The 12,181-nt window shown below is 40.9% G+C and overlaps 1 protein-coding gene across 1 annotated transcript; it reads left to right on the top strand.

The window, feature by feature from the left end:
- Positions 1-6,015: 6,015 nt before the first annotated feature.
- Positions 6,016-10,746, top strand: LOC308298252 (ependymin-1-like). The gene is made up of 6 exons (XM_080741814.1): positions 6,016-6,156; positions 7,032-7,066; positions 7,704-7,838; positions 8,726-8,912; positions 9,742-9,829; positions 9,956-10,746. Exons 1-6 carry the CDS (start codon positions 6,087-6,089, stop codon positions 10,092-10,094), a joined length of 654 nt encoding a protein of 217 aa, XP_080597940.1. The 5' UTR covers positions 6,016-6,086; the 3' UTR covers positions 10,095-10,746.
- Positions 10,747-12,181: the final 1,435 nt, after the last annotated feature.

The following is a 12,181-nucleotide window of genomic DNA, read 5'->3' as shown; positions in this document are numbered from 1 at the left end:
CTGCAGTCAATGTACAATACTGTATCATAAATCTTTATCAAACAAAGTTCAAATAAAATGTTTAATTTGAACAGATATTGAAATTGTAATTCATAATACTTATACATACATATTTACATTTTCATCATACAAAATTACATTACGTGTGACACTGACCATAGAAATAAACCATACAGTACACAAAACAACAAAAGAGATTATGATAGCCGTGTACTGACCTCGCGTCACCAGGACCTCGCGTCACTGGTATTCGTTTACAACAGGCCGTTTGATCCGGTCTACCCCGGTCTACCCCCACAACCTTTTCATAATAATAGTTTCATTGTTTGACAGCACAATCATCAATGTATTTTGGATTCATGTCAATTTGTGTTTTCAGATATTGAACCACTTGAACCGTCATTAACCTACTTATTAAACTTGACCTTTCACTCTGTACTTAGTCTGCTCTTTTTACCCTCTACGCCAAACCTCTTTGCCGCAAGCGCAAGGCGCTGTGAGATGTAGATCTGCTATTTTTGAATAGAATATGGGCGCTAGGGTTCAAGTGGTTAATATAAAAAAAGAGAAAAAGGTTTCTATCACACAAAGATTTGGAGGACCCCCTGTAGTAACTCTGAGGACCCCCTGTTGAAGACCTCTGCTCTAGGAGTTACAAGTGCAACAAAAAGGACAGCAATCTGCCAGCTTTAACGTTTTCAACGAACACTTCCGGGTCTTTGTGAAAAGTAAGGGCCAGATACTGAAATGATCTCATCACAGTACTTTGATCACTCTGGTTTTGATTGCTAAGACCCTCTCATTAACATAACAAGGTTGAAGAAATACACAAAAGACAAAAAAAGATACATACAGAAATAAAAAGATAGATAAATAAATAAATGACGAAATAAAACAAATTAACAGGTTAAATAAATAAATACATATTTGGTGAAATAAATAAATTACGAAATAAAGGAATACAAAATAAGTAATTTGTCAAATTAAATACGTATTTATTTATTAATTCAACTATTTCTGTGCATATGAATTTATTTTCAAATTAACCTGCACTTTTATTTTTTATATTTATTTATTCATTTATTAATTAACGTATTAGTAAATATGGCAGCTCTGGTCCTCCATACGGTGCTGATTAAAAAAATAAAGAAAAAAATAATCATCTGGACAAACAAACAAAAATTATCTCATTTTACATTTAGAATTTGTCCTTAATTTATCCATTCGCCTCCTCCCGGCACACCATTAGTGCAATTGTCTCCAAACCTTGCACAAATTTGTTGGGACATTTAATAGACTATAGCTTCCATGTTTTCAACTTTCATATTTTCCTTTAAACTTTGATTAAAACTGCGATTTTGCCCAGTACAGGGCTGCCAACTGTGCACGTGTGTGCAAATAAAAACCTGAACCTCTGTCGAATGAAGTCACCTCCCATCGCCTGGGAGGCATTGACTCCCATCACCTGAGAGGTGCTGCTGATAATAGTGCAGGGGTCTTCAATCCATATTCTGAGAACTTAAGCCAAAAATAGAAGATCTACGAGCTTGTAGATCGGCTATTTTCGACAAAGAGGTTTGGTGTAGAGGGGAAATAGAGCAGACCAAGTACAGAGTGAAGGGTCAAGTTTATTAAGTATTGACGGTTCAAGTGGTTAAATATCTGAAAATACAAATTTACATGAATCCAAATATACACTGATGATTGTGCTGTCAAACAATGAAACTATATGGAATCTATGAAAAGGTTGTGGTGGTCCCTGCTTCATCTCTCTCTCAACAAAGGGGTCCTTGGCCTGAAAACGTTGAAGACCCCTGTCCTAGAGTTAACCTCAGTAAAACTAAACTAAACGTAACCTCAGTAAACTATGCCTAAACCTAACCCTTTTCCTAAAAGTAACATCAGTAAAACGGTGCCAAAACCTTGTTGCTAAACTTGGCCTCAGTAAATCTATGCCTATAACCCTAAACGTATTTAAAACGTATCCTCCGCAAGACAAAATACAGTGTGGTCCACGAAAAAATGGAGGCGAGCGTGTGCAACGCATAACAGACATTTGGCTAAATACAAAATAAACAGCTACTAAAAGCACTCTAACAATGACTTGTGTGCAGCTGTCACAGTGTCCATCTCTCTCATGGTAGACCACAGTGTCTCCCTCTTCTTCAGGTCTTGGAGGACATTTGGATCTAATTCTCATCCCAGCATAGTTAAAATGCAGTCAGGTGGACGGACGGACAGACAGTCCTCGAAGGCACATTGTTAGAAAAAAGAAAGGAAGAACAAATGTCACCAATATCACTTGTTATTTGTGGCTAGATAAGAGATGCCATCTCCTGTTATTAATCAGGAAGAGTATGACCTTTTTAAAAGAAAAGGGAATTCTCTACTCATTAATTATTATTACTCATTTTAATTCATTATTCATTAGGGTCCTATAGGGTGTCTAATTGATTCATTAATGTATTGATTGATACGCCTACTGTACTACTGATTGTTTGACCTATATAAGAATAAGAGATCCACCGATCATTCGCTGTAACTTGACTAATCCCTTCATACGTGTACAGTATATACCTGTATACCTGCTGTATCATTTATATCCTGATTCCTGCATCATCAGAGCGAGATGGGGGTCCTGGGGAGACAATGACATTTCTCCCTCCTCTCCTTGGGAGACTTCCGGCCAGAGCCTTCAAAGAACCTCCTGAGCTTGGTGACCGAGTGATGTTTCTTGCTCTCTCTGGGATCCTCCTGTTCAAAGAGCTTCTTCAGCACCAGGACCGAGTGATGCGCTCGCCCCGCTGCGACATCAGCACCTTGTCCTAATAAAGTAGGTGTCTCTGCACTTGTTGTTGGGGCCTGTGGGACACCCGTTATTCCATCTTTGCTGGAATCCTCCTCCTGTTCGACCGTCTTCTCCAGATCGAGGTCTGTCGGACGTTCTGACTCCACGTCATCAACGACGACTTCTCCAGAGCTTGGTTCCTGTTCACCGGTTGGTGTTGGGGTCCGTGAGACCTCCGTCCCCTCGGGATCAACGATCTTGAGCTTGGGGACGACCGACTTACACCTGAGCTCCACCGACTTGATCTCCTGCTCGAAGATCATCTTGAGCTTGAGCACCGACAGACATTTTGGCTCCGCGGCGACGCACTTCTCCTGGCCGCCTGCTCCCTGCGTGGAGCCAAAGCTGGGCTTCGGGACATGGGTCGGTGCCGGGCCACACGGAAGTCCAATGATATTCTTGAGCTCGATAAGCCTGTTCACCGTCTCCGTCAACAACACGATCTCCCGCTCGTCTAGGTTGTCCGCCCAGGCCTTCAGCTTGTTCATCTCTTCCAGTATCTTCATCCCCAACTCCTGCATTTCTTTCTCCTCCACGTTGTTCTCCAACTCCTGTGATTCCATGGTGTCATGATGATCCCTGTACATTTGCATTGTTTCCATTGCTGTGGTTTCTTTGCCACTTGGTCTTATCTTGTACGGCTTTGCTGTTGTAAGAACTTCTCAAATTGTGATTATTTTTCTTAGCTATTATTCTGTAAATTACTTAATTAATAATATAAGCTATTATTATTCTGTAAATGACTTAATTACTTAGATATTATTCTGAAAAATGACTTATGTTTTTTTATATGGATAAAATATTTGAATGATTTGATTAGAGTTCTGGGGGCTGCTGTATATAAGTCATCCGTGACGTATCATTACCTCACCGTACCTATTATGGAGTTAACGTATTTCCATAGTGATCCCTCTACAGTTGACTGGACTAGCAATGCATGACTGCCATAGCCACACCCTCTCTGGAAAAGGTTGCAGGAATAGGGTATTTGACAACTATATCCTCTTCTCATCATTCTACATTTGTTTAGTTTAGACCCATTTGCCAGATACACAGTGCACACTTTAGCTCACAGTGCAGCACCGAGTGCTATTTGTGCAAGTCTTATATTTATATTTCAAGTCCTTCTAAGGTTTTTCAAAAAACCTATTGGTGCTTAAACCTTTTCATGAAAGAAAAGGTTTTCATGAAAGACCCCCAAAATGATATGTATTTGGCCACAGACCCCCATCTCAAAACATTTAGAAGAAGGAAAATTTGAGTTACAAATGTTAAAAAGAATACATATATTCAAAAATAGCAGATTTACAAGCTCGCAGTGTGGCACTCGGTGCCGCACTGTGAGCTTATATACTGTATCTGCTATTTTTCAATAGCTAAAGTATAACATAATTAAGGCCCCTCCACCTTGGGCCCTAGTAACTCAGTCCACCTTTTGACGCCCCTGTGTGGGCGGGATTATCGGGGCCATTGGAAAAGGATGTCAAAGGTTGACAGATGGTCAGAGTCTGTCCCAAGCCACCACCCGTCCACTACCTGATAACACAGGTTAGAGTGGAAGACATGCAATGTATTTTCAAATGGCCCCGATAACGTACGTGTGTGTGTGTGTGTGTGTGTGTGTGTGTGTGTGTGTGTGTGTGTGTGTGTGTGTGTGTGTGTGTGTGTGTGTGTGTGTGTGTGTGTGTGTGTGTGTGTGTGTGTGTGTGTGTGTGTGTGTGTGTGTGTGTGTGTGTGTGTGTGTGTGTGTGTGTGTGTGCGTGCGTGCGTGCGTGCGTGCGTGCGTGCGTGCGTGCGTGCGTGCGTGCGTGCGTGCGTGCGTGCGTGCGTGCGTGCGTGCGTGCGTGCGTGCGTGCGTGCGTGCGTGCGTGCGTGCGTGCGTGCGTGCGTGCGTGCGTGCGTGCGTGCGTGCGTGCGTGCGTGCGTGCGTGCGTGCGTGCGTGCGTGCGTGCGTGCGTGCGTGCGTGCGTGCGTGCGTGCGTGCGTGCGTGCGTAGTACTGCTTGAGAGAGATATGTGGAATTGTGGATTCAATTGACAACTGCAGGTTAAATTAAACAATTTTATGTTGCAGATAAGAGAGTCTATTATCAATGTAAAAGTATTACGTTTTAAGCCCTAACATCTGGCTTTGTCCGGGCCCCATAAAATGTCCAGGCCCCCAAAGAATTTCTGAAATGTATAGGCCATTGATAGGGTCTAAGTGGTTAATGTATGTTTTGTAATAATAATCAATGATATCAATGATAATACAAAGTAACTAGTAACTAAAGTTTCAAATAAATGTAGAGTAAAAGTACAATACATGGATCCAAGATGTAGTGGAGTAGAATTAAAACTATTGGGAATCGGAAATACCTCAAGATTGTACTATGTACTTATGTACTAACAGTATATAAATGTACTTCAGACCACAAGACCCATCCTTGGAGTGTGTGTACCTGTATATCCAGGTATTCCAGACAGTCCCGTGACTTCAAGTTCACATGACTGTGATGTCACACACATGCAATGTGCAATGTGATCCTCTCCACTCACCCACAACTCCACTCCAGTGCCGGTTTTCCAAGCCTCCTTCAAGTTCCTGTGAGTACAACACACCACTACCTCTGACCCAGTGTTGGAGGATTCCCAAAGAATGGAATGGCCTACTTAATAATAATACAGAATAAACAAGCCAGTGTGCTTTCTTGGGTTTAAATCCTATCCGTAGACCTTGTATCTTAACTGTACTGCCATGTGCTGCACTTTTCCAATGCAAACGTCTAATAAAGTATTCAGCAGTATACTTTATTAGACTGTATGTCCATTAGCCAAGCCAAATAAACTGATGCATGGGTTAATAACTGGATTCAGGCCTTTATTTTTCTACAATAAATTGTAAACATATTTTAAGTGATCATACAGAGAGGATTACTTATTTACCTCTAACAGCCTTTGTGCTGGTATAAAGTACATAATATTATCTAGAATATCATTTTTATGATTTGTCAAATACAAGTCACATGCTTTGTTATGGCCTCTTATTGCTGTGATTACAAAAGAAGGCCTGGGCCTTCAGAAAGCTGCTGGAAAGAAACTCTGGCAGTCGATCCAGAACCGGGAGCCGTCGTGTGTCTTGTTTATAAGGAAGTGTCTCTCTGGCCACAGCCATTAAGCCAGTAAACACTGTGGATGTGTGTGTGCGTGTGGTGTGTTGCTGTCTACTCCCTGGTGTGTGAACAAGCAGTAGGAAAAGCATGAGGAACCTGGTTGTGTTGTTGAGCCTGCTGGCACCAATCTGCCTGGCACAGAAGCCCTATCCATGCTGTAAGTACAATAACAATGACTGGAGGGATGGACGACTACTGTTGTTGCTATACTGTTACTACTGTTTACATTATAAGAGTGGATGTGTTTGTCTTTGCATTGTTCTCATTTCACTTCTCGTTTTTTTTTTGTATCTGTACAGTAAATGTTGTTTTTGTAAAAGCCTACTTGCATAATATTCATAAGAAGCTATTTGCGCCATGGTTCAGGGTTCCCACACATTTTTACCAATTAATTTCCAAAACTTTACCAAAACTTTAACAGAATATTTAACCCAATTTCCAGGGCTATATAACAACAATTCAGCTCAATAACAAGTCGCTTGCTCCAACACGCAATGCCCAAAGACAGGTAGTGTATGCCAGTGGTTCTCAACCTTTTCAGGCCGTGACCCCCGAAATAATCATATTTTAACTGGGGACCCGGCACCCTGACGAGCACTAAGAGTTGAGGAATTTTGTATAACACGGTTCTATTGTGAAAATAGCAGATCTACATGCTCACAACGCCTCGCGTTGCGAGGCTTTGTGAGCATGCAGATCAGCTATTTTCACAATTCCTGCCTCTAATTTTCAGAGGTATTAACAAAATCAATAACCAAAGACAATGCATAGCTATTTTTTTCCAGGACCTTCCAGGACCCTTGATCAATTCCAAAACGTTTCCAGTACTGGAAAAATATTTTTCTAATTTCAAAATATTTCCAGGAATTTCATTACCGTGGGAACCCTGCTATTTGCATAATATTCATAAGAAGCTATTTGCACCTGGTTGTTCTGTATTACTCTGGGAGAACAGTATGTGCCACAACACATGCACAGTTTGGGTCGTCTCGTTGTGCAATAAAAACACTTTCATTTCCCTGCTTCTCACAGCAAGTCCACCTCTTCTGACTGGAGCCTTCACTGTGGTGAGTGTTTCTCATGTGCAACTACAGTACACATCTGTATCATTTTGAGCAATAAAAACAAACTAATTGAGCACAGCACAGCATTATGGATGTGGCCACAAATGATCCAAATAACTGATTGCTTCCTGTTTAGGCCTAGAATTATTGAATGCTTTAACCAGTAAAAAATAGCAGATATACAAGCTCACAGCGCGGCACCGAGTGCCGCGCTGCAAGCTTGTAGATCTGCTATTTTTGAAAAACTCGTGAAAATGTGTTATGGATGTATAATAATAATTCTAATATTATTTTTGTATGTCACTGCACATAAAATGTCTCAGTTGAAAATGAAACTGTCAAATAGCAACTGCAACTGTTGATCATCTTAGCAATCTATCCATTACCTTTTTTGATTAATTGAATAATCAAGAAGCGCATTTTGGGATATTTTTTATCGCCAATCAACAAATGATTAGGCCTTTTTTTATTGTATTGTATTGTTGTACGTCTATTATACTTTGTCATACAACAAGAACAATGTAGCTCAAAAAACACCTAAAATATCCAATGCTATTTTTTTACATCGATTACATCGATTATGGTATAGTTCTGTTAACTGTTGCACCCCTAGACTCAAACCAAAGTGTTCTTCTCCCAGTCCTCCCAGAATGAGAAGTTCTACTACTACGCGCGGTACTGGTACGACGCGCTGGGCAAGAGGCTCCGCGTCAAGGAGACGGGGACGTACGACAACAAGACCTTCTCTGCAGATTATCTGCTGCTCTACCGAAAGGTAACCACGGAGATAGTGGAGCATGTGTCTCTGACAGTCTGCTACAGGGAACAGTGTGTGTGTGTGTGTGTGTGTGTGTGTGTGTGTGTGTGTGTGTGTGTGTGTGTGTGTGTGTGTGTGTGTGTGTGTGTGTGTGTGTGTGTGTGTGTGTGTGTGTGTGTGTGTGTGTGTGTGTGTGTGTGTGTGTGTGTGTGTGTGTGTGTGTGTGTGTGTGTGTGTGTGTGTGTGTGTGTGTGTGTGTGTGTGTGTGTGCGTGCATGCACTTTTACAAGTAATGTAATGGATGAATTAACTGCTTAAAGGCTATAAACGTAGTCTAGTTGACTGGAGTCCCCTAAAGTTTTAAAATAAATATCGAGTAAAAGTACAATATTTAGATCCGAGATGTAGTGGAGTAGTAAAAGTAAAGTAAAAGTAGCCCTATTGGAAATTGGAAATACATCAACATTGTACTTACTTAATTAAATGAACTTCACACCCAGTGTTGCATTGCTGATTCAATGTTTGGGGGTACGCGATCTTCATGAAGTCACGTCGCTCAACACCTACTATACAGGTCTATTGATATGCATACAGGCGGACCGGACTAATTCAACACTGTTCACACCATGAGGCCCATCCTTAGAATGTGTGTACCTGTACATTCAGGCATTCCAGTCCCGTGACTTGAGGTCATGTGAACTTGAACTGGGAGTGTGGCCCCAAATGATCCAAATAACAGATTGCTTCCTGTTTAGGTCTAGAATTATTGAATGCTTTAACCAGTAAAAAATAGTAGATATACAAGCTCACAGCGCAGCACCGGTGCCGCGCTGTGAGCTTGTATATCTGCTATTTTTCAATAGTTAAAGCATAAAATAATGGTTTAAATCTCATCCCCCATGCAGCAAGCCATGTTCCTGATTGACGAGTCGAAGCACAACTGCACCAAACAAGCGCTGAAGGCAGACTTCGAGCCACTCACCGTGCCGAAGGACGCATCCCTCATGGGCCAGGCCATCCTGGGCAGCTCCTCTGGGCCTGGGCAGGGTCTCCTGGTCAACTCCTGGTGGGGAACGCTGCCTAACAACACAGGTCAGAGTGCTGGAAGTACAGGTGGAAAGAAGAGTTCTTTCTTACATTTTGTCACGGTCGGGCAGAAACCTTGTACCTCCATGTTTGGGGACTGCCCATTAGTCCGAAGGTTCATTAGTCCGATTTAGTTAGTGTTACTGAGGTTAAGGTTAGGGTTAGGGTTAGGGTTAGAGTTAGAGTTAGGCATAGTATTCTTAACAAATTCGGACTAATGAACCAAGTTTAAAATTTGTACGTTTTCTTTCCCGTAAAGTAAAGCCCTGCTTCATCATACAAGACTTGTCGCACAAGACTAGTGAAAATAGCAGATCGACAAGCACACAACGCCTCGCACTTGCTATTTTCACTAGTTAAAATCATTTTTAAAATGATAAATGATAAACGGTTTTGCACAAGGTTTTCACCCGACAACGACGATTTCTTACTTAAGTAAAAGTATCAATTCTGCAATGTACAAATAGCTCTGATACAAGTAAAAGTTCAGAATTAAAAATGTACTTGAGTAAAAGTACAAAAGCATTGGCATCAAAATGTACCAAAAAGTTAAAGTACTCATTATACAGAATGTCCAATTTCAAGTTTTCCAATGTATAAAAATCTTTTGAAAATAGCAGATCTTAATCGTAAATTAAATATAAGGCACAGAAAAACACAGCAACAAATAAATGTATACACTGTATTGTGTTTATGTATTATATATGTGCACTGTACAATTTGTGTGTGGGGGTGGGGGTGTGTCTGTCTGCCTGTCTTTCCAACCTGCATATAGATCTGTGTGGATCTCTATGTTAGGCTAACTAACGTTGGTTTCCCATATTTGTCCCTCCAGGCAAGTACATGATGACTGTTACAGAGTTTGGATGCATCCCGGTCTATACTGCATATCAAACTGCTGAATATGGCTGGGTGGCAGTAAGGTAAGGTCCATTTCCTTTTTTTTTACTCTATACACCAAAATAGCCAATCTGCAAGCTCTCAACTGTGAGAGCTGGAAAAATCTGGATTCTAGGTGGTTAAACCAATGTTCTCTGTCGTTCCTCTAGCTTTTTCGACAACGTCATCGGAATCACAGACCCCGGGTTGCTCAACCGTCCGGACTTCTGCCCAAAAGAGATGAGTGCCGAGGATGGAGACCAACCACCAGTGGCGGACTTCTTGAGTTTGTTCCTGAAGAGGGACTGAGCTTCTCGTCATGCTAGCTTGTGGTGGACATGACATCTTTAGTCAAAAGTTAAAGAAAATCACAGACATACAAAATGAGTGAACAATCATATTACCGGAAACACATAAAGAGATAGCCCTGAATGACCATAACAGGTCTTCCATTTGTGCACTCTCAGAGTTATTATTGTTCTGTTTGAGAACCACTAGCACTAGTGGACTCATAATGTGCCATAGTGTCATAGTAAATCAGTGGCATACAGTCCATATTCTGAAGAAAATGTGGATGGAGACTTGACATTCAGTAATTGGGTCTTATGATCAAAATAATTATTTAACGGTGTGTAAAAAATGTAATCTAAAATGTCCCATGGACAAGAACAAGTCTTTGCCATGGACACATTTGTGCGTAGGCCTATACGGACAGTCGGACATATTGATGACCCCTGCCTTTGAGTATCTGTGCTTGTTGCTTTGGAGTTTGTATAATTGTTAAAGCATTTTGTGATTTGGAGTAACACTGCAGCTACTGCTATGAACATGTGTAACGCATTGTATTGCAGTTGTGAACATCTACTTTCGTGTCAGTAGTAGTCTGAAACAGACTAAGACTCTTTGATTTAACTGAAACATGCAAAAACAAAAGCAATACCTACCCTACTTCCTAAACAGCAATAAGCCACTTGAAAATGTATGAATTCAAATGTGCACTGATCCATATTTACATGTTCTGTATGTCTGTTTGTTTGGCATTGTGCAATAAATGAATAAAAGGGAAGTTGCTGTCAAGGGCGTCACAAGGGGGAGAAAGTGGGACTGAGTTACTAGGGCCCAAGGTGGAGGGGCCTTAATAATTTTATACTTAAGCTATTGAAAAATAGCAGATATACAAGCTCACAGCACGGCACCGAGTGCTAAGCTGCGAGCTTGTAGATCTGCTCTTTTTGAAAAGTCGTGAGAATGTGTGCAAATCTTTGAATATTATGTATTTTTTAAGCAAATATTTGTAACTCAAATTTTGCTTCTGGGGCGTCCCTGGAACTAAATATTTTGAGATGGGGGTCCGTGGCCAAATACATATCATTTAGGGGGTCCTTCAGATGGAAACGTTTTGAGCACCACTGACATAGAAACATAGGTTTTTCAAACAACCTTAGAAGGATTTGAAATATTCAAAGACTTGCACAAATGTCATGATTTTTCAAAAATAGCAGATCTACAAGCTCACTGTGAGCTTGTATATCTGCTATTTTTCAATAGTTAAAGTAGAGAGGCCAGAATTTGGTGCGACACCCCTGGCTGCTGTACATGAAGTATCACCTGTCATTTTCCCCCCATCATACTCTGCTGCCAGGTATCATTTTTAATATAACACTGCTTTTGGAGCTTAAACTGATAATCTGATGGGAGATATGACCTCAAGGGATTTGGTCAGAGTCAGACTGTGCTCAATTCTGATTTTCATTTGAATTGTCAATACCATGCTTCAGTTTACCCATTTAGACCTGAGGCCGATTCTAAAAGAAATGCCTTCTAAACAGTAAACACTGACCTGAAGTTTTCTGAAAAACTATACATATTTATTCAAAGATTACAAGAAATGTATGTTGCCATGTACTGTATATAGCAACAACAATTACCCCAATCCCGGATTTAAAGGTAAAAACCCCAAAAGGGGGTTCCCGTCCTAGAATGTGTATGAAAACAAGTCGTTAACCATTCAACAAAATACTTTATAGAGGGTATACACATGCATAAAGTGAATGGCAAATTGAGTGGCAAATCGAGTGGCAAAGTGAGTTTAACGTTATTTAACATTGTTTATTGCAATCAGATATGACTTTTCTGTTTGAATGTATGGGCTGTCAAGGCCAGAATGTATTTTTTTTGCCACTTAAGTAGTCCCGCATAACTTCCGATGATCAGTGTTGCATTGTTGAATCAATGTTTGGGGGTACGCGATTTTCATGACGTCACGCACACGTCGCTTAACACCTACTATACAGGTCTATTGATATGCATACAGGCTTGTTTCTTTGTTAAAACACCCTGTTGTGACACTAAAGCGTTGTTTGAGGTGTGAACTTGGGGGGTTTTGGCATCAATAC

This window comes from Nannobrachium achirus, assembly GCF_963921795.1.
Source record: "Nannobrachium achirus genome assembly, chromosome: 14".
In the NCBI taxonomy this organism is placed as follows: Eukaryota; Metazoa; Chordata; class Actinopteri; order Myctophiformes; family Myctophidae; genus Nannobrachium; species Nannobrachium achirus.
The sequence above is the reverse complement of the archived record's forward strand: the minus strand, read 5'-3'. Positions and strand labels throughout refer to the sequence as shown.

What these genes read in the sequence shown, in the direction of transcription:
- LOC308298252 (XM_080741814.1), top strand. Translation starts at nt 6,087, where the DNA reads ATGAGGAACCTGGTTGTGTTGTTGAGCCTGCTGGCACCAATCTGCCTG. An exon ending in ACAGAAGCCCTATCCATGCT is followed by an intron (nt 6,157 to 7,031) that starts GTAAGTACAATA and finishes TGCTTCTCACAG; the next exon opens with CAAGTCCACCTCTTCTGACT. An exon ending in ATCTGCTGCTCTACCGAAAG is followed by an intron (nt 7,839 to 8,725) that starts GTAACCACGGAG and finishes TCCCCCATGCAG; the next exon opens with CAAGCCATGTTCCTGATTGA.